Source organism: Stegodyphus dumicola, chromosome 2 (genome assembly GCF_044657685.1).
Source record: "Stegodyphus dumicola isolate Sdum_Otavi_A_Nest chromosome 2, ASM4465768v1".
Taxonomy (NCBI): Eukaryota; Metazoa; Arthropoda; class Arachnida; order Araneae; family Eresidae; genus Stegodyphus; species Stegodyphus dumicola.
In genome coordinates this window covers 209252346-209279930 of record NC_140769.1, presented here as the reverse complement: position 1 = coordinate 209279930, position 27585 = coordinate 209252346, and the positions used below count along the sequence as shown (strand labels likewise).

At 31.9% G+C, this 27585-nt stretch overlaps 1 protein-coding gene across 1 annotated transcript in view; it reads right to left on the bottom strand.

Moving 5' to 3' along the window:
- Positions 1-18308, bottom strand: part of LOC146998809 (RNA-binding protein 41-like) — a 40119-nt gene extending 21811 nt beyond the window's left edge. The window contains exons 1-2 of the mRNA XM_085811681.1: positions 18071-18308; positions 8888-9040 (exon numbers count right to left, since the gene is read on the bottom strand). Coding sequence (XP_085667807.1) covers positions 8888-9040; positions 18071-18096 — 179 coding nt within the window. The 5' untranslated portion in view covers positions 18097-18308. The remainder of the gene's footprint in view (positions 1-8887; positions 9041-18070) is intronic.
- Between the last annotated feature and the right edge of the window lie 9277 nt (positions 18309-27585).

Here is a 27585-nt window from a genome sequence, read left to right as displayed (position 1 = left end):
TTTTTTTGTCACATAAAGAATTATGTCATAAAGAATTATGTGTGACGGGTCAGTTGTAAAGCAATTTTATTTTGTGGTTTAACATATACCTTCATCATTAGAATGAATAAATAGAATGACTCCCTTAGATCATATTTTAATCAGTTTTTCAGAGATTATTTAAATGAATAATTTTTGCCAACATGAGGGTCATTATATTTTCAAAATGCTTCAGGTTCAATCTTTGAAACTAGCAAGAATCCAATTATTGGGTACTTGTTCGTCTTACTTGCTGTACCTATGATAGAGAGAGGAGGGGGTTAAATAAATAAATAAACAAATGAAATTCATTTAGGTATTTTTTTGTACTTTGATTATTCACCCCTCTCCATTTATGAATAGATGCTGACAAATTTTTTGCCGAAGTGAAGTTTCTTTTTTCCAAAGTAAGACATGAAAGACAACAACAATTTTTAAAAAAATGGCAGCAGACTATTGATTACATAAATTTAAATAAAATTAAAAATGCAAGAAATACCCATAATAAAGTACTTGCCTACTTTTTAGCGCTATTTTCCCTATATACACAGCAATTTATTCTAGCTTAAAAGATACCAGAGAATTGCAAAAACTTGGCATTGTGCACATGTACAACTTCGCACTGTCATTCTCTTCCTATACACAGCAATTCACTTTCACTTAAAAAACACCAGAGAACTGCACAAATGTTCATCCATTAAATCCACAGTTTATAAAGCACAAATTTATAAAGTAGAATTTCATGGAATGTGTATTTTTGCATTGTCTACAGTTAGGCTAAACACTCAATTCTAAAAAAATGCAACGCTTTCTTTTACATTAACCAGCAAACTCCAGAGTTTTATTATGATTTCTCACAAGAAAAAAATTGTACTCAATTCAATAAAACAAACAGTAATGACTGGAGCTCATCTTCAGCATGCACACATACCTGGATTGGCTACTGTGATGACACAGTGCATTGCCTCGCAAATACTTTGCAAGGGGATGCGAATAATCAAAAATAGCCATTTTTCTACTGAACCCATACCATGCATTTTCAGTGCCATACTGGCCCATTTTGACTTCTCTTTCCCTGTGCATTTGCCTCAATAGTAGACGAAATGGAACAATTGAGGGATGGCATCAAGGCAAGGAAATATTGTCAATTCAGAACTACTCTTATATGTGCCCTCACTCAGAAACTCCACACTGCCATATTACTAACTAAATTTTTTGTTTACATTTCGAACTTTAAGACTAAAATGTCTCCAAAAACATGGTTTAAAAATTCGAAAGAAAAGCAAAAACTTAATAGCAAAAACATACAGTTTCTAACCAAAAATATTTGACGAGAATCTATGTACACAGCAATATGTTTTAACTTAGAAAAAACATCTACGAATTGCACAATCTAGGCAACAAATGAATCTATGAACTAAGCACACCCCGCTTTAATAAATTAACAAAACAACAATAAATTTCAAAGAATACCATGTACACAGCATTCTGTTTCAACTTTAAAAAACATCTACGAATTGCACAATCTAGGCACTATACACTTATCAACAAAATAAACTAAAATAACTAAAATAAATTTCAAACAATTCAAAAAAACAACAATAAGAACAGAAATTCGTACTAAAAAAACAATGAACATAACATTCAAGAAAATAAGAACAAGAATACGAAAAAATAGTTGTACCAGGCTCAATCCACTCTTTAACACACTGCATCAGCGTTTCCCTACTACTATCATGCACAGCCACTAAAAATAATCTCCCAGACCCTCTTTCCACACCCCCTAATACCCACTGCTCCTCAACAGGATGGCCACGATGATATTTCTTTTTGCTGAACTTCAATTCATCAACTTCCACCACTTTATCTTCCCCCCTTATCTTCTCAGACATACAGCATTACACAGAGTAGACTCATTAACAACTCCAGCATTGTATCTTTTAATACTAAATTTCCTTTGCACACAATCTAAAATACGTGACAGAAATCTTGCCATTACATCTCTCATTGCAGCATAGGCCATTTCAAAACACGCATGAAACGAACCAATGAGCAATTAAACTACTCCAGCAAAAGATCTTTCAACGTCAACAGGGTTGCCATACAACATGCAATCCTGCCAAAAACCAGCACAGTACACATATTGCCACATTTGGTGATATTAGGGCACAAAAAAGAGTAAAGCCGTCAATTCTTATGTATTAAACAAAAGAATTCAGATTCAAAAAGGGAAGGAATGATGCAACAAAGATGAAAAATTTTAAAAGTGATAATTTAAAAGTAACCCAAATGTCTATTGAGAGTAATTCCTTCAAATACACATTTGGTCACCAATCTCCAAAGTTTTGGCACTTTTACACACACACACACACACAAAAGGAAAATTCATAAAAAAAATTAATTTTGTGGAAAATATCATAAGATTAGGGAACATTTTGCAAAAAATTCAAGAAAACTGCCAGATATGCTCTAGATTCTCAACCAGTGGTACACAAAAGAAAAATAGGTGGTACACAAAGAAACAAAGTATTTTTAAATTAAATATCCAAACATCCTGTTTAAGATTTTTCTCTAACACTCATAAATTTATGGGCTCATATTGCTCTACATTCAATTATAATAATTTTTTATGTCAATTTGCTGTCTCTAACAGCTGGTATTTATTTGTCTTCTTCTTGTTTTGCATTCCTTATTTTTTTACGTATTTTGAGAATTCGTTCTGAATAACTCGTTGTATATCGTGCACTTAAATATTCGTGAAAAAAAAATAATAATAATAAATAAAAAAAAAAAAAAAAAACCTAGAATTTCAAAATGGAAAACTAGCTAAGATTCACTAAGCGGAAAATTGATGATTCACAGGTGATGAATCCAGGGCAATCTACTAAAACTAAGACTACTAAAAAAAAAAAAAAAAAAAAAAAAAAAAAAAAAAAAAAAAATGTTTGCAGAAAATGTAAATAACTTTCATTATTGAAGGCTATTTATCATTTGGGTTTACTTGGAATGGAGATGAAATGGACCCTCAACCTCAATGTGTTGTTTGCGGTGAACTAATATCCAATCAAAGTATAAAATCATCATTTCTTAAAAGCCACCTTGAATTTAAGCATACCAATTTAAAGGACAAATCTGAAGAATATTTTAAGCAGAAATTACGGAGTTTAGAAATAATAAACAAGTAATGAAAGGTTTTGTTACTTCACGTGAAACAGATTTGGAAGCGAGTTACCTAGTAAGCCTAAGAATTGCCAAGACTGAGCAGGCTCACCCTATTGGAGAAAATCTAATATTACCAGCAGCTAGAGATATCATTTTATCATTACTCAAGGAAAAAACTGGTAACGAACTCAATAATTCTTCGTTATCCTATGATATAGTAAGTCGACGAATCCATGAAATGGCAAATTTCATAAAAGAGACACTTATGCAAAAAATAAAACACAGCGAGTATTTCACATTGCAGTTGGATGAAAATATTAATATGATGAACTTTGTTCAATTATTCATTTACATACATTTCGAAGAAGATAAACAAATTGCCAAAAAATATTTATTTTGTGAATCTCTTCATGATAGAGCAAACACAAATGAAATTTTCAAAGTAATTGACAATTTTATGTCTGAGAATGATATTCCTTGGAATAAATGCATTGCCATATGCAGTGACGGAGCTTGAGCTTTAACAGGAAAACTTTCCAATGTTATTTCTCAAATGAAGAGAGTCGCACCTGAAACTAAATTTACTCAGTCCTCCATTCATCATGAAGATTTAGTGGCCAAAATAATCTCTGAAAACCAGAAAATCATTTTGAATCAAGCTGAGAAAATTTTAAATTACTGAAAGCTGAGCTTTAAATTTAAGAATATTTATGATTTTATGCCAAGAGATGGGCAGTGAACATGATAGGTTTTTACATTCTGAAGTAAGGTGGATATCCAGAGGCAAAATTTTAAATCGCCATTTTGAACTTCAATAAAACAAACAGTAATCTCTAGTGTTCATCTGCTGCACACACACATACCTGGACTAGCTACTTAGATGACACAATGCATTGCCTCACAAATACTTTTCAAAGGAAAGGTGAATAATCAAAAATAGCCCTTTTTTTTATTGAACCCATACCATGCATTTTCAGTGCCATACTGGCCCATTTTGACTTCTCTTTCCTCTATGCATTTTTCACAGAGAAATTCAATTTTCTCTGAGATTCAAAACTTGAATTACAAAAATGATTATTTAATGAATTATGGTTTTCACATTTAGCATAGTTAACTGTTATTTCTGGAGAGTTTAATAAACTAAATTTAGGATTACAAGGACAAAACATTAATTTGTTTACCATTACAGATAAAATAAAATAAACCATAAAAAAAATTGAGCTAATAATCAAAGAATTCGATAATAATGTTTCAAGCTTTTTACCAATTTTAGAAAATTTTCTAACCAAAAATAATTTGAAAATAAAAGAAAAATTAGCACCCAACATTAAAAATCATTGTTTTTCACTAATAAATAATTTCAACATGCATTTTCCCCGAGGATTATGAAAAAGAAAATTGGATAAGAAATCCATTTTGTTCAAATGTGCCTGAAATTTTATCTCACAAGAAAAAGAACAATTGATAAAATTTTCTGTAATCGAACTGTAACTGAAGATTTCAAAAATAATACACCTGTTAACTTCGGCTAAAAAAAAAAAAAATGAAGGTATTTCAAACAAAGCTATCAAATTTGTATTGCCTTTTTGCACAACTTATTTGTGTGAACAAGAATTTTCTTCCATGTTATATTTGAAAAATAAACACAGAACAAAATTAAAAAAGGATCCAAATTTATGGTTAAAACTATGTGAAATGAGACCAGATATAGAGAAATTAATTTCTCTTAAATAGGCCCAAATTTCGCACTAAATTTCAGAAAACTTAAATTTTGATAATTAAAATGGTAACCAATATTTAATCTAATATCTTTTTGTGTGCATATTTAATACACATAGCCAATAGATTGTGCAAATGGCAAAATATATTTTTCTAAATATTTCCATTGAGAAGTTAAACTATCATTATAAAATGTAGTGATATTAAAGATTTTCAATTTTTGTTTAAATGGTACATGTTAGTCAAAAGGTTGAGAACTGCTGCTCTAGACCAGGGGTCTCCAAACTTTCCAGCCTTAGGGCCATACTGATTACTCCAGTAAGTTCCGAGGGCCAAAACCATATTATCATTGTTGCCGGTGGTAAAAAGTGAAATAGTCCACTGATGAAAAAAAAAGTCCGAAAAAGTACGCAACGTTTAAAAAAGGCTGCAAATCGGACTGAAGTCCGCAAAACGGCAACACTGCATATTACAGTCAAAAGTCGTTAATTCGGACATCCATAATCCGGAATGATCTATAATCCGAACCTCAAAGCTGAAAACTTTCTGCGCATGCGCCGCGTTGACACATGCGCATAGGCGTTTACGCGTGCGCGTAAGACCTTTACGCGCACGCGCATATGCGTGTGCGCAAGTGCAGAATACGTTTTCGCGTGTGCGTTTAACGTATAACGGACGATATAAACTAAAATTATACAATTATCTATTTCAGTTAATGTTGATGCTTGCGTTATACCTTAATCTTCGAACTGGATGCAGCTTATTATTTTTTTGCAGATTGTAAGAGCAATTTTATAAAAGTAAACTTGAACTTTCGATTATGCCAATTTCCGATTTGGAGCTCCCAAAGGATCTACAAAACGAAAGTATGTCTCGATGTCCATCAAACAAAAAGTGAAATTGCTGCAAAAATTGGATAAAGACATGAAGAAGGTGACAGAGAGGTTAGTGAAAACGAAAAAATTTCGATTGACAAGTTAGTCGGTATTCTCGGCATAGCAATTAGGGGACTTGAACAGCGGAGCTTTTTAACTGAACAAGAAATTATGTCTGTTTATAGAATTAAAGAGAAAGTATTATCACATAAAACGAAACAACTTACATTGAAAGAAATGTTTAATAAAGTAAACAAATAAATATTAAGCTTCTTTTTTTGTAAATTTTGATACCCTTTAGATCATAATTGTTCTTTATTTCCTAAAATACGGTTTCATATTTTTAATTTTAGAATTTGTGCATGCCATCTTACCAGATTTAAACTGATGATCTATAATCCGGAAAAATCGATAATCCGGAATCGCTGAAGTCCCGACGAGTCCGGATTAACGACTTTTGACTGTATTAATTTTCCTGTCATTATCTGTAATTTCTAGATTAGTCGTAGAGTACGAGCCATGAGGAGTAAGGTGACACGACATCTGGTGGACACAAGTGGAAATAGGTAGTACCTTCTATCGCTAACAGATGGCGCTAATAGCACGTACTGAAGTCAGTTCCCATGACACTGTTGTGAAATAAAATAGTGCGTACCTCCTTAAAACGTGTTTGTGCGTGTTTAAGTTTAAGACATCTTTGTAACAGTATTTTGATTTGAATTGTTGCTTTTGTGTGTGATTTAGTAGTATGGAAAAGAAGCGAAAAATTGATAGTGAATGCAGAAAACTCAAAGATCAGTGGAACATTCAGTATTTCGTAATTGAGTCCAGTAACAAGGCGCTATGTTTGATTTGCAATGAAAGCATAGCCGTTCTCAAAGAATATAACATTAAACGTCATTATGAAACAAAACATTTTCAAAATTACTCAAAATATACAGGAAGTTTGCGACAGAAAAATTTGAAGCTATGAAGCGCGGATTGAAATTGCAGCAATCTCCATTTACAAAACTCAAAACTGAACAAGAGGCTGCAACTCGTGCCAGCTTTCGTGTGGCTCTTGAAATTGCAAAACGTGGAAAACCATTCACCGATGGAGAAATGATCAAAGAATGCATAATTGCAGTAGCCGAAGAAATATGCCCTGAAAAGGTAAATTTATTAAAAACTGTCAGTATGTCAGCAAACACTGTGGCTCTAAGGGTACAAAACATCGCTGAAAATATATCCTCTCAACTGTTCGACAAAAATGGACATGTTGAGTGGTTTTCTTTGGCTTTGGATGAGTCAACGGATGTGTCAGATACTGCTCAGGTGTTGATTTATATTCGAGGAGTAGATAAAAGCTATGAAGTGCATGAAGAACTTCTTGATATGAATAGTATTCATGGCACAACTACTGGTACAGATATTTTTAAAGGAGTTGAAATGGCCATTAATCAAAAGAACCTTCGATGGAAAAACTTGAAATGTATTACAACTGATGGAGGCAAAAACATGAGTGGGAAAGATAAAGGAGTGGTCGCTCTTGTGTCAAAGGCTGTAGAAAATGATGGTGGTTCAAAACCATTAGTCTTACATTGTAGCATTCATCAACAGTCTTTGTACGGAAAATGTTTGGATATGTCTGAAGTTCTGAAACCAGTCATATCAACTGTTAATTTTATCAGATCTTTTGGGCTGAATCACCGACAATTCCGACAATTTATTGAAGAGATTGGAGAAAATGACTTACCTTATCATACTGCCGTACGTTGGCTTAGTTGTGGGAAAGTCCTTCAGCGCTTTTTTGAACTTCGAGCAGTGATCGAAATTTTTTTGAATGAAAAGCATCGCCCTCTTACTGAATTACAAAACAACGCATGGCTGTGGAAGTTAGCATTCTATGTTGATTTGACAAAACATGTGAACGAACTGAATTTGAGATTGCAAGGAGAAAACCAGCATCTTCCTGATTTATACACTAATATCAAATCATTCCGGAAGAAATTGATACTGTTTCAATCACAACTACGAAGTAAATGTTTTTCACATTTTAAAACATGTGAAATATTTAGCCAACACCACTGAGACTGAGTTTCCTACCGATTTTGCAATCGAAACTTTGAGTGATTTGAAAATAAATTTTGATACTCGTTTCTCGGACTTTGATGCCATTGCGAATCAAATTAAGATTTTTCAGAATCCTTTTGATACTGACATTGAAACCCTAGCCCCGGAACTTCAAATGGAAATGATTGATCTACAGTGCAGTGATATAATTAAGAACAAATATCAAAACTCATCTTTGTTGGAATTTTATAAGAGTCTTCCACTGACACAATTTGATAATTTGCATAAATTTGCTCGTGGGCTCTTTTCTGTTTTTGGTACTACTTATTTGTGTGAGAAGACCTTCTCGAAAGTGAAGTACACAAAAAATGTTTACAGATCTAAATTAACTGATGAGCATCTTAAATCTCTTTTAATAATTGGTACAAGTAAAATTAGTCCACAACTACAAACTATTGTCAGTGGAAAATCTCAATTACATAAATCTCATTAGTATTTCATATGTCATTATACTTTTTATAAGTTATGTTTTTATTTAAAATGTATAAAATGTTAGTTGGATTCATTTCAATAATTTGTTAGTTATTATATACTGAAGTTAAATTTTCTGCATATTATACATGTCTTTACTCATTACAGTTCTGTGTTTCTTTATCCAACTTATCACAAAAACAATAACAATAAGCCTACAACAATGTTATGAGTAGTTAGCTCATGACCATATCAATGTAGATGTCATATTAATAATTATTCAACATAAAATTATAATACTTCAGTAAACTAAATTTAATTTTCTATAAAAAATATGTTCTCTAAAAGGAGTTTTCAAGTATGCTAGCTCTCCGCGGGACGGACAAAATCTATCCGCGGGCCGGATGTGGCCCTCGGGCCGTAGTTTGGAGACCCCTGCTCTAGACCATAGCACCAAATGAGCAGTCTCTTTTCTGGTAAAAATGATGTCAACAGAAGGTATCTCTTAAAAATTTAACGAATTACATTTTTAAGAAATATGCTTAGAGGGAAATGGTCTTAAACTTTAATGAAATACCAAACTGGCTTACTCTTTCATTGATAATTTTGTATTCAATTGCTTCTGCAATAAAACTTTCATGTGCTTTTCGGCTTCAGTTTCGACTCCCAGATCTTCCGTCTCCGCATCGTCATCGAACATGGACGAAGCTGGTCTCTTCTTCACAAGCTTCATTCCACTTTTTCTGAAATATTAGAAAATTCTTTTATACAGATTTAAAATAAAAAGGTTGGCAAGAAACGCCTATCATATGTATGTCATACACATAAAATTGAAAAACACTTTGTAGTGGCAAGAAAGATGAACTGTCACACTTCCACCTTGGCATGAAACAAATGCTTACGGATCTGCATGTGTTGTAAATAGTTTTATAAGGTATTTCTCCCACCTTCTTAGCAAGCCTTCGTGGTGTAGTGGTCTGCACGCTCAGCGTAATTGAGAGGTCTGCGGTTCGATTCCCGGTGAACACATTGCTAATTTTTCATCTTGGCTGCTTCCAAAAATTACCTAATGTCTCTACAGTGGCACCCAAAATAAAAGGGTGTTGGATGATGATTCTCCTCGCCCAGGATTTGGCGATTTGGTCCCCTAAAAAACTCCAATTGCCCTTTAAAAAGGGGAAACATATAAGGCTGCCTTCTTAGCGAGCCATCGTGGTGTAGTAGTCTCCACGCCCAGCGCGTAATTGAGAGGTCCGTGGTTCGATTCCCGGCGAAGGCATTGCATATTTTTCCCTCTTGCCTGCTTCCAAAAAAATACCTAATGTCTCTACAGTTTTATGCCAGTGGTCTCAAACTAGTAGCCCACAGGTGAACCAATTTTATGTGGCCTGCAAATATGAGGACTGTTAAAAAAATGACCAAACTTTTTAAACTGTGTGCTAATGACTGCAGATGGCATATTGCAGTGCTGCGCAACCGGTGTGCCGCGGCACACTGGTGTGCCATGAGTAGGATATAGGTGTGCCGCAATCAAATACATGTATTTGACATTTTGCAATTTTTTATCATGTATTTAATACACAATGACAATTTTTTCCCTTAATAATGTCTATTTTAAATGTTTTTATATATTTCACTGTTGTGTGTGTGATTGTAAGTATGTCAGCATTTGAATTTTTTCGGCACTTCCTTGATAACTCGGAACTCAAAAATATATAACTTTTTTTAAGTGCAGGTATCACATTGATAATTATTATGATTGCATATAAATAAATATGTTATGGTTTTATAATTGTATATTTTTCAAATTAAAAACAAAAATTTATTGTAAATTTTGTGTATAAATCAATACATATATACATTAGCTTTTGGTGTGCTACGAAATTCCAGAAAGACTTTTTGTGCGTCGCAGGTGAGAAAAGGTTGCGGAGCACTGGCATATTGCACTAGTTGTGCCCATGTTAATTACCGGCATATCTTAGTAACAGATTGCCTTTTATTGGGTTCTGATATATCTGTTTTTTTATCAAGTAACTATCTTTTAAGTGAAGTCGGGCATAGGCTGTTTATACTTTTACATTTGAGATTAGCGAAAAAGCAAAAAATGAAGAAATAAGAGGAGCAACTCATTTGTGTGAAATTTTGCTCAAAACTGGGAAAAATTTCATGGAAACATTCCGAATATTTAATATATGCACAAAAGTGACTGCAAAAGCCGTATGCTGTACTGTGATTGATTTCAGTGTTTTAAACAGCAAAATTTCAGTTGACTAAGATCCACAAATGATAATCTTTCACATCAACAGACGACCAACATGTTAGTGTGCACTATCAGTTTGTAACACATGGTATATTGTACAACAAAAAATAGAATTCTCAATGTGATTGAGAGATACTATATGTAGGAAGAGATCTGAATTGTGGGAAGCATAAGTCTTGTATGATGCATCATGACAGACAGTGCTCCAGCTCAGGCATCATTCCTCGTTACCAATAATTTGGCGAAACATCTCGCTTCTGCTGTGCCCCACCATCCTATTCTCTGAATTTGGTCCCAGGAGACTTTTTTCTCTCACCCAAACTTAAAACTACTTTGAAAGAACATGATTTCCAGTCCACAGAGGAAATTTAGGAAAATGCAATGACAGTATTGCACACCACTGAAAAAAGTCATTTCTAGCAAGTGTACAAAAGGCAGAAGAAACAACGGCAATGGTGTTTTGACACTAAAGGGTAGTGCTCTGAAGGGGATATTATTTAAAATTTACATATTTAGCAATACAGAAACAACAGTAAAAGTTCGGTCATGCTTACTTTTGTACAAAGTAAAGGAAGTATTGTAATTGTGAAAAATTATGGGTATCAGATTTAAATGGAAATAATTTAATTTTGGACAAAGAATGAAATCTGAATTTTAATGCACTCTCCCACTTGGTTTCATATTTGTTATGAAAAAGTAACATAAAAAGATCAACTTCTGTACAACAAAAGTTGATCTGGATATTATGTCAAAATCTATGATTTTTAATATTTTCAACTTGTGCAACAGTATGTGCCTTGAGGAACTGGTTAATTAAGTTAGAATAACTTTAGGAAATAAGTAGATGAAGTGCAGCAAAAAATCTGTGTAATTTAATAGGATATACAAGGAAGTCGTGTAGTGTCTACAACAGATTTTTTTCAACAGTCTCCATCTATTTTAATTATGCACTTGTTGCAAATATGGTACTTATAAATTTGCAGACATAAAGATTTGGACTGAGCTTATGTGCATGACTTAATATTCAAGATAAAATGATAGAATGAATAGAATGAGGCTTTGTCACTGTATGCTTGTACGTTAGTCATGTGACTAGGGTAACGTTTCTCACTTTGGAAGAGTCAGTATATTTAATTTGCTCATTGATAAGTGGTGGTAATTCAGTATCCTGAAATTTAAAGGTTAAATCAACATACTGGAATCAGCTGAAATAAATGCCAGTATAAAATTTAATATTTACTGTTAGCATTTGAATTACAAAGTCTAACAAACAGAAATTTCTTGCAAGTAGCAACTTTTAGACTTAGGCACAAAATGCATTTGAATTTTTTCCTTTGTGTTATTGGCCTATTTTCAAATTTTGCTTACATATGCTGACCCAGAAGAAGAGAAAGAAAATTCAATATAAATTAAAATTTAAAGTTTTAAAGATGACTATAATTACATTTTTACAATTTAAAATACAATTTTAAAAAATTGAAATTTTTTAGATATAATCCTTAAAAATGTGATCATAGGCAAAAATGCCTGTCCCTTTCAAGTTTTATGTTATTCAACCTCTTTGTTTTATAACCTAATTTATTTTTTAAATAAAGAAGTTTAATTATTTTAAATATGGTACATATTCAGCGACACAGATAAAAGAACCAAGCAACCATTACTACCATTTCATTCCCTTCAAATGAGAAGCATTATAGCAGTGGCAATAATCAGCTTTCTTCAAATTAGTGTTTTTTTTTTTTTTCCTTTGTCAAGTCTGTTACTATAATTTTTAATATTAAAATAGTACTTTTTCCACTTTTAGATTTAAATATTGTTTATTAGATACTTTTAGAATATATTTGTATTATTATTTAAATTACACATTATGCAAGCATTTTTTAAATATTTTGATTTGAATGTCAAATCCATTACTTGCCAAGTCTGTTGCCAATTGTGATTCTACTATTACTGCTCTACTACTCTATATTCTACCTACTGGACTAATCGAGATTTCTGTATGTTACTTTCAAACAGCAGCTAGCTAGGAAAGTCGCATTATAACATTGTACAGTTTGATGTTGCAATGATCCCACAATTCCGACTTTTGAATGGTTAGGAAAGGACAGGGCTAGAGCTACTTGTTTTGCCACCCAATGCAATTTCTTCGAGTCAAAAATTCTGCTGCCTGCTACTTCTCTAAAAATTTTACGGCCACTAAATTCTACTATTCAGTGCCTATTCTAATAGTTGGCAATAAAAACCGGTTGATCTTTACATTATGGTAACTTGGCGATTTTTTGGCGAAAATTTGGCAACCAACTCTCCTACAGCAAACCTCTATTTTTTTTCCCCGCCGCCATTTTGTCTTCACGAAGTAAAGACATGTTTCTTTTCTTTTTATCTACTGAACACTTCTTTCAACAATCTACTAGCCAAATTACACTTATGCTAGAAATTTTATCAAACAAAACTGCTTAATCATGACAAATATTCACTGCAAAATTGGGAAAAAGTGCACAATACCATACTCCTTACGCGTTTTTCAAAATAACACATACACATAAACCACATACACGCCGACTTATTTTTACTTAAAAAAACATCCCAGAATTGCACAAAAATGGCATTGCGCACACTCTTCACTATATCCATGTACATTGCTTTTTTCTCATAAATTAGAAAAATTTCACGAAAATACATGACAATTTTCTCAATCTTTAAACCCGGTAAAAAGAACATATATGAAATTACCTGATCGCGAAAAAGTATTTACCCTTTACAAATATGAACATTTCCACATATAAAATAAATAAAATATCCAAAAACTTTTACCTCTAAATCATCTATTACATTATACAAGTCACCAACGAATTCATACCGCAAGCATTACAAATACATAGTATCAAATATTTAAACTATTTCCATGCACGTTTACTTCAACTTAAACATATACCAAATTCCTACAAACATAAAATTCACAAAATAACTATCATTTAATTAAAATATCACTAAACCATGTACACGTCGACTTATTTTTACTTAAAAAAACATCCCAGACTTGCACAAAAATAGCATTGCGCACACTCTTCACTATATCCATGTACACTGCTTTTTTCGGTTGATCTTTACATTACGGTAACTGGTAGTTTGGCGACATTTTGGAGGCCATAAAGGTTACTACCTGGGACTTTGGTAATAATGTGAGCAGTACTGAGTTCCGATTACGCATTATTTTGTGTGGGGGAAATGAGAGATCATGGGATATGTCATGTGATATTAATGGACGAATTACGGTTCTTTAATCGGAAAAGGGGGGAAATCGGGAAAAAATCAGGAAATTTTGTATTTGGCTTTATTCTGTGTTGTGTGAAATAGTGTTTGTGAATTTTTGGATCCCATGGCCGTAAGTAAAGTGAATTCGAAATGGGTATTTAGTGGTATTGAAAAGGATAGTAAGAAATGTTTTTTAAGGTTGTGTGAGAGAGAAATAAACATGTTTTATTATGTTATTTATTTTACCTGGTATCTTGCTTTGAAAGATAAGTATGATTTTAAAGATTCTGAAAGAGAATGAAGAAAAGTGTATCCGCCACGTAATGAAGATTCTGAAGGAGATTAGGTAAGTTAGTATTTTTAATTATTTTTATGCATTGTTGGAAATGTAAGGTGGAAAGGAATTTGGTATTATTGGGAAAATTGTTATTAGCAATGATTTAGTTTAAAGTAATTAGGATTGTAAGGTAATTTTTATTAATTGAATGTATGTGCTCATGTATATTTTAAGTGGTGTTTTTGAATTTAACTATATTTTAATGAAATGATAGTTATTTTGTGAATTTTATACTTGTAGGAATTTGGTGTATATTTAAGTTGAAATAAATATGCATGGAAATAATTTAAATATTTGATAATAAATATTTGTAATGCTTCATGTATGAATTCGTTGGTGACGTGTATAATGTAATAGATGATTTAGAGGTAAAAGTTTTTGGATATTTTATTTATTTTATATGTGGAAATGTTCATATTTGTAAAGGGTAAATACTTTTTCGCGATCATGTAATTTCATATATGTTCTTTTTACCGGGTTTAAAGATTGAGAAAATTGTCATGTATTTTCGTGAAATTTTTTTAATTTATGAGATAAAAGCAGTGTACATGGATATAGTGAAGAGTGTGCGCAATGCCATTTTTGTGCAATTCTGGGATGTTTTTTTAAGTAAAAATAAGTCGACGTGTACATGGTTCAGTGATATTTTAATGAAATGATAGTTATTTTGTGAATTTTATGCTTGTAGGAATTTGGTTTACGTTTAAGTTGAAATAAACGTGCCTGGAAAAAATTTAAATATTTGATACTAAATATTTGTAATGCTTCATGTATGACTTCGTTGGTGACGTGTATAATGTAATAGATGATTTAGAGGTAAAAGTTTTTGGATATTTTATTTATTTTATATGTGGAAATGTTCATATTTGTAAAGGGTAAATACTTTTTCGCGATCAGGTAATTTCATATATGTTCTTTTTACCGGGTTTAAAGATTGAGAAAATTGTCATGTATTTTCGTGAAATTTTTCGAATTTATGAGAAAAAAGCAGTGTACATGGATATAGTGAAGAGTGTGCGCAATGCCATTTTTGTGCAATTCTGGGATGTTTTTTTAAGTAAAAATAAGTCGGCAGGTACATGGTTTATGTGTATGTGTTATTTTGAAAAATGCGTAAGGTGTATGGTATTGTGCACTTTTTCCGAATTTTGCAGTGAATATTTGTCATGATTAAGCAGTTTTGTTTGATAAAATTTCTAGCATAAGTGTAATTAGGCTAGTAGATTGTTGGAAGAAGTGTTCAGTAGATAAGAAGAAAAGAAACATGTCTTTACTTCGTGAAGACAAAATGGCGGCGGGGAAAAAAAAATAGAGGGTTGCTGTAGGGAAGTTGGTCACCAAATTTTCGCCAAAAAATCGCCAAGTTACCGTAATGTAAAGATCAACCCTTTTTTCTCATAAATTAGAAAAATTTCACGAAAATACACAACAATTTTCTCAATCTTTAAACCCCGTAAAAAGAACATATATGAAATTACCTGATCGCGAAAAAGTATTTACCCTTTACAAATATGAACATTTCCACATATAAAATAAATAAAATATCCAAAAACTTTTACCTCTAAATCATCTATTACATTATACACGTCACCAACGAATTCATACCGCAAGCATTACAAATACTTAGTATCAAATATTTAAATTATTTCCATGCACGTTTATTTCAACTTAAACGTATACCAAATTCCTACAAACATAAAATTCACAAAATAACTATCATTTCATTAAAATATAATTAAATTCAAAAACACTACTTAAAATATAAATGAGCACATACATTAAATTAATAAAAATTACCTTACAATCCTAATTACTTTAAACTAAATCACTGCTAATAACAATTTTCCCAATAATACCAAATTCCTTTCCACCTTACATTTAGAACAATGCATAAAAATAATATCCTCAAATAATTAAAAATACTAACTTAACCTAATCTTCTTCAGAATCTTGATTACGTGGCGGATACACTTTTCTAATTCATTCAATAAAATTATTGAAAGATTTTTTCTGCGAATTTTTCCTCCATACTTCCTTTGCTAAATAAAAAGCAAACTTCTCTTTATCACAATGCCTAAATACCCATTTCGAATTCACTTTAGTTAGGGCCATGAGATCCAAAAATTAAACAACACTTTCACACAACACAGAATAAAGCTAAATACAAAATTTCCACATTTTTCCCAATTTCCCCCTTTTTCCGATTAAAGAACCGTAATTCGTCCATTAATATCACATGACATATCCCATGATCTCTCATTTCCCTCACGCAAAATAATGCGTAATCGGAACTGAGTACTGCTCACATTATTACCAAAGTCCCAGGTAGTAACCTTTATCGCCTCCAAAATATCGCCAAACTACCAGTTACCATATTGTAAAGATCAACCTAAAAACCTAAAAAAATGTTCATAAGATGAAGAAACAAACTACATTTACATGTCAAATGTAAACTATACATACATGTGCAAAACAGTAATTTAGTTTCTCACCAATGATGCTAAACTAGTAATTACATTAATAATGTTTACTTGTCCATAATAATACTTTATGCTGCACAAATCTTCTGACATTCTTATAAACTAACCATTTCTATTGGAGGTACTTAGTTTTCTCCTATACCATTCAAAGACACTTCTCATAACTTAATTTTTAAAAATATCTTAAATTACTCACACTGGATTCTTAAATGCTACAGCAACATAATGTTATCATGAAGAGGAAGACATTATTTTTTATATGATATCTACATTAATAAACTGCAAAAAAATTTCATTTCATGAAAAAAAAAAAAAAAAATTCTAACTGGTTGTATAATCTGAAAAATTACTCAAATACATTTTCATGTTTTTGATTTGTTTTACTTAATTAACGAAGATTTTTTATTAATGATGATGTAAGCAATAAAGATGCATGAACTGAAGAAAAATTTTACATAAGCTGATGTGCATATTAACATTATAAGAATTTGGAATGTAAAAAAACTGAATTCAAGAATAAATAAAAGCCTTGTTAAAGGGCTTTATTATCAAATAACATTAATAATAAATAAAAGATTGCCAAATTTAACATTTTATTATCATTTGGTGGTTTTTGATCAGGTAGCCCATACTCCTAAAACAGACCCATGTATGAAATGAACCGGAGAAGAGAACACAAAAAAATATTTCTTCGTAAGTCCACTGAAAGTGAATTTTAATGAAGAAATGAAATAAAATTGGTGGTACTTCTTCATTAGAGCAGATACTATGCTTAATCACCATAATTTTAGCTAAAAGATATACAACTAAATATTACATATTTAAGTTATTTGCATTTTATTACAAAATCTGTATTTTAAATGTCTGAAATGTTCTGAATGCACTTTTGGGCAGCAAGAGGTTTTTAGAATAGATAACCAACAATACAGATAAAAAAAATTTGAAATCAGCTTATAATATTTAGTAAATGTTTTTTGCAAATGAAGTTCAAAAACACTAGTGCCTGAAAATAAACGTGAGCCACTGCATATATGCGTGCTTCGATAATATCACAACATAAAAAGCAAATTAAAACACTAATACTACAATACTTTGGGAAATGTACTGATTATAGTGAAAAGATACCGATAAGAAATTTTGGAATCACTTCTGCTTTGGGGAAGAAAACTCGAAAATTTATTGTCAACTGAATAATAAATAGTAGTTTTAGAGAACGAAAACACTGTTCTGTTAAATTCTAAATATATTTTTTAAAAATTAATATACATGCGATATAAATTCAAGAATATTTCAAAAGATCATGCCTCAGCATCCGCTTGCCGACTTTCGGAGCACAGTAAATGAAAAGAAAATGTTTCTGCATTTGCTTTTAATTTGCAAAAATAGCGAAAATGAAAACGATATGAAACCACATACCTAACATATGATTGCAAATACATACCTAACATTCACAGTATGCGAATACATTTCACCCAACGTTAATGACGAAAAACTCGGTTCTTCTGTTAAATGTTTACATTAATAAAATCTAGCATACATCCTTAAAGTAGCCAAATTGACTCCAACAAGTCTATTCTCCGAACATTACCAAATAAATTATGATAACTACTTCGAAAAAATTAATGTAAAGTCAAGGCCACCTTGGTAAAGTCAGAGATGATCAAAACAGATGCTCCCAATGTGATTGCTTCAGCAGGTTTTTCTGCCCGTAGCGAAAGCTGGCGAAAGATTTCTAAAATAATTCTATGTCTCTAGAACGATCAACTTGTAAAACTAAGTTCTTATTCCCTTCCAAGTTTTTTGTCCCATTTTGTTATTCAGCAAAGGAAAATAAATATATAGAGAGCTTTCATTACAGTTCGGCACATTTTCGGTAAATATGCAACCATTAATGAAGCAACGATAACACTCTAGCTACACATTTCATTCTAAGGATATATATTTTAATAATGATATTAATCGCTTTAGCGAATTCTTTGATGCAACAGTTACGAGTTATTTTAGAATAAAATATGATACAGACTTTGTAAAGTTTTGTCAGTATTATTATCTGGCAATCTAGTCGTTTTGAGCATGAATGTTTTGTTTATGGAGTTTCGTCACTAAAACATTTCTGTCTATCGAACTTGTATCTAAGTGCTCTTCAAGCAGCTTTAGTGCTGGTTTTATACTCGCTGTTGGAAAGATATTTTTGTGAAACAAATCTTGTAACTTGACTGAACTTTACTAATTGTGGTAATGCTTCATGTTTTTTGTAATCTGCTTTAACATTAGATGAAAGGTGTAAAATGAGTGCATCTGTATCACTGACTAGTAATTTCGAATGCCCCAGTGGATTTTGTAAAGAAAATATTACAGCGCAGTTGTATCATGAAGATATAGACGATGACTGTGAATTGTGGCTGGTTCGAATGCCATGTGACTTCGATCCATCTCTCGTGGAAAATAAAAGTATTGCGCTTGATGGAAGTAGTAAATGCATAGTGTCTGATGCCCGCTGTGAAAAAGCCTACGAATGTTACTCTGAAAATTATGAGATGCCAAACTTGTGTTTAGTGTTACCTCATAAGAGTACTAGAGAGTTGAGTCCCGTAAGAAAAATTTTCAAGGGATCTTTATGTGTTTTAGATGGAGTGCCAGATGATATTATATCTGAAGATAAGGAAATGGAAAATGCTGAGAATACATTGCGTAATAATTCTGTTACAGTTCTACAAGATGATTCTGCTGAAATATTTGACCAGATGAATTCGGATACTGAAGAACCTTCAATATCGCAAGGAAAAGTGAAGCATAAACATTCTAAAAAAAATCGACATGAAAAGTCATTGGACCTTAATAGTATTAAAAGTGAACCAGACGATTTTCCTGTTTGCAACTCCCAACATCTGTAAAGTATGAAATAAATTTTTTGTTCCAGTCCTATTAATTACACTTATTAATGAAAGTATTAAACATTGTTAACTGGAAATAAAAGTGTTGATTTTTCACATTATTAGTTTAATTTTAGTTCTGTATTATTTTTTTTTCTATAATCAGTTTAACTTAATACATATCTTAAAAGTAAAATTATGGATTGAGTGATAAGATATGAAACTTGATGTCTATCTATAAATGTTCTGTTAGTTGTATATAGTCGGTAACTTTCTTCATAGTGCTTATTTTACGATAATTCTAAATGGGAATGGACACTTTGAGTACTTCTTTATTAAAGCATCACCACATAAGTCTTTGGTGACATTTAAAATTAGAACATTACATATTGTGTGATAAAGTTTGCCGACTAAGCAAAGTGACCATTTTAACATATAAGTTAACAAGTTTTATTTATAATTATTGCAGATTTATGTATTTTCACTTTGGAACTTTATTTGTCATAGATCTAAGAACAGATTGCTATTTAACGTCGCGGCGCGCAATGAACTGGAAGTTGATCCTTATCTTCATTATCTTCAGAGCAGATGTTTTTATTTTATTTGTCTTATAATTCGTTACTAAATATAGTATTTCATTTCGATGTACTCCGTCTTTGATATGATTTAAATCAAATTCCTCATCATTATAAATATCATGAATACAAATCAAATAGTTTTCTGGTTGCAATTTTCTAATTTCGACTATGCGTAATGTATGATTTACACATGCGCGTGTTGAAAGAAATGTTTAATAAAGTAAACAAATAAATATTAAGCTTTTTTTTTGTAAATTTTGATACCCTTTAGATCATAATTGCTCTTTATTTCATAAATTACGGTTTCATATTTTTAATTTTATAATTTTTGCATGCCATCTTACTAGATTTAAACTGATGATCTATAATCCGGAAAAATCGATAATCCAGAATCGCCGAGTCTGGATTAAAGACTTTTGACTGTATATTGTTTTCTCTGCTAACTTGAATTTATTAAACTCATTTTGGTTAGTCTATAATTTAGGGTGCCTCTTGGATTATTGCCAAATTGCTGTTTCATTTATGGTAATCTGAGTAGTTTAAAGTTATGGAAACTGTATTAAGATGTGATTGGTTGCGTGGATTGTGGTGAGTTTGACTGATGGGGAAAATATTTGTAAGGGCTTATTTCTGTGTTGGATGTCAGTTAGGAAGTACATTGCTTATTTTGTGCTGTACACCATAAAGTGGCTGTATATGATGATATTAATTTGAAGTTTCTGTACGATTTGGAACGAAGGGGGGAAAACATTAAGTGACAGGTGTGTAATGAAAGTTTACTTAGTAGTCATTATAAGTGTCCTGCTTGTACGAAGGAAATGCGTATGGTAAAGATCATTCATATGGGTTTGTCGCAAGAAAGGTTCGTGCAAGAAATGCCACCAGCACTACGGAGAATATTTTTTACTCTTATTTTTGTTAATTTATGTTGTGACGGCAATATGCATATTATAGTTCAGATAATAGAAAGTTTTTGGATGCTGTTGAAGAATTTTGTATACCACAGGCTGAAGACACAGAAATTTCTAAATATGCCAAGTCAATAACCTCTTCGGCTGATCTTTGGAATATGGTAACTGGTAGTTTGGCGACATTTTGGAGGCGATAAAGGTTACTTACTACCTATGACTTTGGTAATAATGTGAGAAGTACTCAGTTCCAATTACGCATTATTTTGTGTGAGGGAAATGAGAGATCATGAGATATGTCATGTGACATTAATGGACGAATTACAGTTCTTTAATCGGAAAAGGGGGGAAATCTGGGAAAAATCTGGAAATTTTGTATTTAGCTTTATTCTGTGTTGTGTGAAACAGTGTTGGTTAATTTTTGGATCCCATGGCCCTAACTAAAGTGAATTCGAAATGGGTATTTAGTGGGATTGAAAGGGGTAGAAAAAAGTGTTTTTTTAAGGTTGTGCGAGATAGAAGTAAAGATGTTTTATTAAGTTATTTATTTTATCTGGTACCTTGCTGTGAACTATAAGTATGATTTTAAAGATCTTGAAACAGGCGCACATACGCTTGCTTTTTATTTAGCGGAGAAAATAAGAAAAGTTTATCAGCCACGTAATCAAGATTCTGAAGAAGATTAGATAAGTTAGTATTTTTAATTATTTGAGGATATTATTTTTATGCATTGTTCTAAATGTAAGGAGTAAATAAAGTAATATGGTATTATTGGAAAATTGTTATTAACAATGATTTAGTTTAAAGTAATTAGGATTGTAAGCTAATTTCTATTAATTTAATGTATGTGCTTATTTATATTTTAAGTAGCGTTTTTGAATTTAATTATATTTTAATTAAATGATAGTTATTTTGTGAATTATATGTTTGTAGGAATTTGGTATACGTTTCAGTGGAAGTAAACGTGCATGGAAATAATTTAAATATTTGACACTAAGTATTTGTAACCATTTGTAATGTTTGAGGTATGAATTCGTTGGTGACGTTTATAATATAATAGATAATTTAGAGGTATTTTTTGGATATTTTTTTGGATTTTTAAGTTTTTGGATATTTTATTTAGGTTGATCTTTACGATATGGTAACTGGTAGTTTGGCGACATTTTCGAGGCGATAAAGGTTACTACCTGGGACTTTGGTAATAATGTGAGCAGTACTCAGTTCCGATTACGCATTATTTTGTGTGAGGGAAATGAGAGATCATGGGATATGTCATGTGATATTAATGGACGAATTACGGTTCTTTAATCGGAAAAGGGGGGAAATCGGGAAAAAATCTGGAAATTTTGTATTTGGCTTTATTCTGTGTTGTGTGAAACAGTGTTCGTGAATTTTTGGATCCCATGACCGTAACTAAAGTGAATTCGAAATGGGTACTTATGTATGTATTAATTTAATGTATGTGCTCATTTATATTTTAAGTAGTGTTTTTGAATTTAATTATATTTTAATTAAATGATAGTTATTTTGTGAATTTTATGTTTGTAGGAATTTGGTATACGTTTTCGTTGAAGTAAACGTGCATGGAAATAATTTAAATATCTGACACTAAGTATTTGTAATGGTTGCGGTATGAATTCGTTGGTGACGTGTATAATGTAATAGATGATTTAGAGGTAAAAGTTTTTGGATATTTTATTTATTTTATATGTGGAAATGTTCATATTTGGAAAGTGTAAATACTTTTTCGCAATCAGGTAATTTCATATATGTTCTTTTTACCGGGTTTAAAGATTGAGAAAATTGTCATGTATTTTCGTGAAATTTTTCTAATTTATGAGAAAAAAGCAGTGTACATGGATATAGTGAAGAGTGTGCGCAATGCCATTTTTGTGCAATTCTGGGATGTTTTTTTAAGTAAAAATAAGTCGGCGTGCACATGGTTTATGTGTATGTGTTATTTTGAAAAACACGTAAGGAGTATGGTATTGTGCACTTTTTCCCAATTTTGCAGTAAATATTTGTCATGATTAAGCAGTTTTGTTAGATAAAATTTCTAGCATAAGTGTAATTCGGCTAGTAGATTGTTGGAAGAAGTGTTCAGTAGATAAAAAGAAAAGAAACATGTCTTTACTTCGTGAAGACAAAATGGCGGCGGGAAAAAAAAATAGAGGGTTACTGTAGGAGAATTGGTCGCCAAAAAAACGCCGAGTTACCATAATGTAAAGATCAACCTTTATTTATTATATATGTGGAAATGTTCATCTTTGAAAAGGGTGTATACTTTTTCGCGATCAGGTAATTTCATGTATGTTCTTTTTACCGGATTTAAAGATTCACAAAATTTTCATGCATTTTCGTGAAATTTTTCTAATTTATGAGAAAAAAGCAGTGTACATAGATATAGTGAAGAGTGTGCACAATGCCATTTTTGTGCAATTCTGGGATGTTTTTTTGAAGTAAAAATAAGTCGACGTGTACATGGTTTATGTGTATGTGCTATTCTGAAAAATGCGCAAGGAGTTTGCGATTATGCACTTTTTCCCAATTTTGCAGTTAATATTTGTCATTATTAAGCAGTTTTGTTACATAAAATTTCTAGCATAAGTGTAATTCGGCTAGTAGATTGTTAGAAAAAGTGTTCAGTAAATAAAAAGAAAAGAAACATGTCTTTACTTCGTGAAGACAAAATGGCGACGAAAAAAAAATAGAGGGTTGCTGTAGCAGAGTTGGTCGCGAAATTTTCACCAAAAAATCGCCAAGTTACCATAATCCAAAGATCAACCTTCTTTTTGTAGTACGTATATGTGATAACATGTATTTCCTTTTTTATGTTATTTCACTATGTGATTTAAAATGCAGTTTATTGAGCTACGATAAACTACAAATACAGTCAAAAGTCTTTAATCCGGACTCGTCGGGACTTCGGCGATTCCGGATTATAGATCATCAGTTTAAATCTGGTAAGATGGCATGCAGAAATTATAAAACTAAAAATATGAAACCGTAATTTATAAAATAATGAGCAATTATGATCTAAAGGGTATCCAAATTTACCAAAAAAGAAGCCTAATATTTATTTGTTTACTTTATTAAACATTTCTTTTAACGCGCGGATGCGTAAAGCATACCTTACTCATAGCCGAAATTACAAAATTGCAACCAGAAAACTATGTGATTTGTATTCGTGATATTTATAATGACGAGGAATTTGATTTAAATCATATCAAAGACGGAGTACATCGAAATTAAATACTACATTTAGTAAGGAATTATAAGCCGACTAAAATAAAAACATCTGCCCTGAAGATAACGATAGTGTTGACAGATCAACTTCCAGTTCATTGCGCGCCGCGACGTGAAATTGATAAACAGATTTCGGAACGGTTAGATAAAGGATATGCTTTTATCTATTTTTTGTAGCAATTCGTTTTTTGTTTGATGGACATCGAAACATACTTTCGTTTTCTAGATCCTTTGGGAGCTCCAGCATCGGAAATTCTATTTGACATAATCGAAAGTTCAAGCTTACTTTTAGAAAATTGCTCTTACAGTCTGCAAAAAATAATAAGCCGGATCCAATTTGAAGATTAAGGAACAACGCAATTATCAACATTAACTGAAATAGATAATTAGATAATTTTAGCTTATACCGTCCGTTATACATTAAACGCGCACGTGAAAACGTATTCTGCACTTGCGCAGATGCATATGCGCAGTCGTAAATGTCTTGCGCGCACAAGTAAAACGCCTATGCGCATGCGTCAATGCGGCGCGTGCGCAGAAAGATTTTAGCTTTGAGGTCCGGATTATAGATCATTCCGGATTACGGGTGTCCGAATTAACGACTTTTGACTGTATTGTTCAATTTTGGTGATGAGTAACTTCGTTTTAACATTATATGGCATCATCATTCTCCTGACTTTTTTTTAAGTGAAAATAGATGAGTATGTACATGGATAAAGTCAAAAGAGTGCGCAATGTTTAGTTTGTGCAATTCTCCGATTTTTGTTAAGTGAAAATAGATTGATGTGTACATAGACACTGAGTTTGTGCAATTGTTTGACTTGTTATTTTGGTTTATTGTAGCAGCCATCTTCAAATTTTGCCTTGCTGGCCAGCACCCTGAAATATATTTTTACCCTTATTTCGATTATATGCATTAAATATCACGTTTAAGGCTCATTGTTAATCAGCCATTGGCGAGTAAAAATGCAACAGGTGCTTTGCGGAAGAAAATCCAAATTTAATTCAGATTAAATATTTAATCAGAAAAATTATTCTGAAAATCATTACAAGTTAAGGAATGAAATTTGCCCAATCTAATTTTTATTAATTCAATAAATTTCATTTATTGCGGGGAGACATTTTCCATGACAAAATGTTAAAAAATTTAAAATTGGAAGATTTGGAGAAATATGATGAAAAACTGCAAGAGTTGGCAGCTATGTACTGGTTATTTTTCTATACATGAAAGTTTGAGCAAAATATGTGGAAACAGTACCAGAGAAAGCCTGATTAATACCAAAAATGGTAATTTCATGAATAAGTTTATTTGGAAGTAGTAAACTACTCCTCTAGCTTTCTTTCATTGTTGACATCAATTAATATCTGTGCCATTTTTTTATGAAGTTAACAAAAAATGCTATTCACTAAGAAAATCTACCAGATTACTTACTTGAATAGTTAGTGTGAAATTAAACATAATGGCTAGAATCCATTCAGCGACATTTTAAATGATTAAAGATTGTTTTCTGGTAGAGTAGTATGGTTCCAGCAATTTTCGGGCATGGAAGTCTCTGAGCTGTTTGAAAGGCAGTCAGGAAAGCATATCAAAAATAAAGTAATTAAAAATTAATAAGAAGTAGATATAAGTTAAATGATTAAATTAACGGTAAATAGTTAAATGAACTACGAGACCTCTTATTTGGGGCTCCAACTGGAAATACAATTTCACTCAGAAGTAATAAATAATCTAGCCCATCTTTGACAGGATTTAAGACTTGAACATAACAGTATGATTTCAATGGATGCTATCAATAAATTAAATTTTTCTGAACATATCAATGAAAAAAAGAAATGGTTAATGCATCGCTGACAAAATTAAAATGCAAGAAGCAGTAAGAGAGTATGGAAGGAAATTTTAACAGAGATGTGTGGGTATCAAAACAAAGAGAAATAAGTAACACTATCTGACCACAACCCTCTGTTAGTATTATCCTAATATCAAGCAGAATACAACGGGGAAAAAAATTCCCCCAAATCCAATGAGGTTGATCTGTAAGCTGAGAATAAATGTAAAATTCTGGACAAACGAAAATTTTCAACCCTGTATTTGTTTCCATGGTTCCAAAAAGTCTCCAGGTGCTCTTTTCCATAGGAAGTTGCTAACATCGGGCAGGCACTACCACGATGATTACTTCTAGCAAAGAATGAAAAATTTTTATCCATTGTTATAAATTCATTACATTTCCTGAAAAATAAGCCTTTGACAAATGAGAAAGAACATTTTCCTCAAAAGCTTAAACTTTTATCAAAGAATCTTTTTCTCAGGCAAAGGCAGGATTTATTCATTAGGTAGAATTGATTTCTAAGGCTTGCTTATTAAAAGAATTTTCTGTTGAAATTTTGGTTCAGTTACATAAAAGAAGTGCTGAAGACTTCTTATGTACGGCTCCTGCTAAAATTACAGTTTATTTCAAAAGTTGAGGAGTACTGGAGATTGGCATAGTTTTCTGGAGGAGGGAAGAAGCTGTTTCCAATACCATACAAATTTAATAATAATAATAATAATAATAATAATAATAATAATAATAAAAGGAAATGAAGTGTTGTTATATATAAGTCTGAAAGTGTTTTTAAATCTTCTGTAATGATAGAATTAATTAAAAATCACTTTGAATGTACAGTGTGTCCGTAAAGTCATGGTGCACTTTTAATGGATCACAGAAAAGCAACAAAACAAGATATAAATATGAAATCTTCACCAAACAAAAGAAAACCTCTTAAAGTTTCATACCTGTTGAGTGCAGTTCGATGTGGGCTCCATTTGTTGCCCTACAAACATCTAAATGATGCTCAAGTTCTTCCCACACACAGTTAAGGACATCTAGTGTAACAGAGTGAACAGCGTGTATGATTCTCTGTTTTAAATGATTAATGCCATTGATATGTTCAACTACACATTGCTTAACATAACCACACAAGTAAAAATCCAAGGGCATCAAATCTGGGGATCATGGTGGCCATGGCTTGACAGAACCCCTTCCTATCCGAAGCTGGGGGAATGTTGTGTCCAGAAACTCATGAACAACGTTGGTGTAGTGTGGAGGAGTGCTGTCATGTTGAAAGATGACACCTTCTGGAAATTGTGGCACTGCATACAATTCCAGCATGTCAAGGTAGTTGTCTGCCATCACAGTCTGCTCCACAAAGAAAAATGGTTCTATCTCTTTATCATATATCAGGCCACACACACGTTCACTTTAGGGCTATAATGTTTGTACTCTACATGGGCATGAGGATTTTCAGCAGCCCATATTCGGTCGTTATGGCGATGAAAATGTCCACTAAGATGGAATGTTGCCTCATCACTAA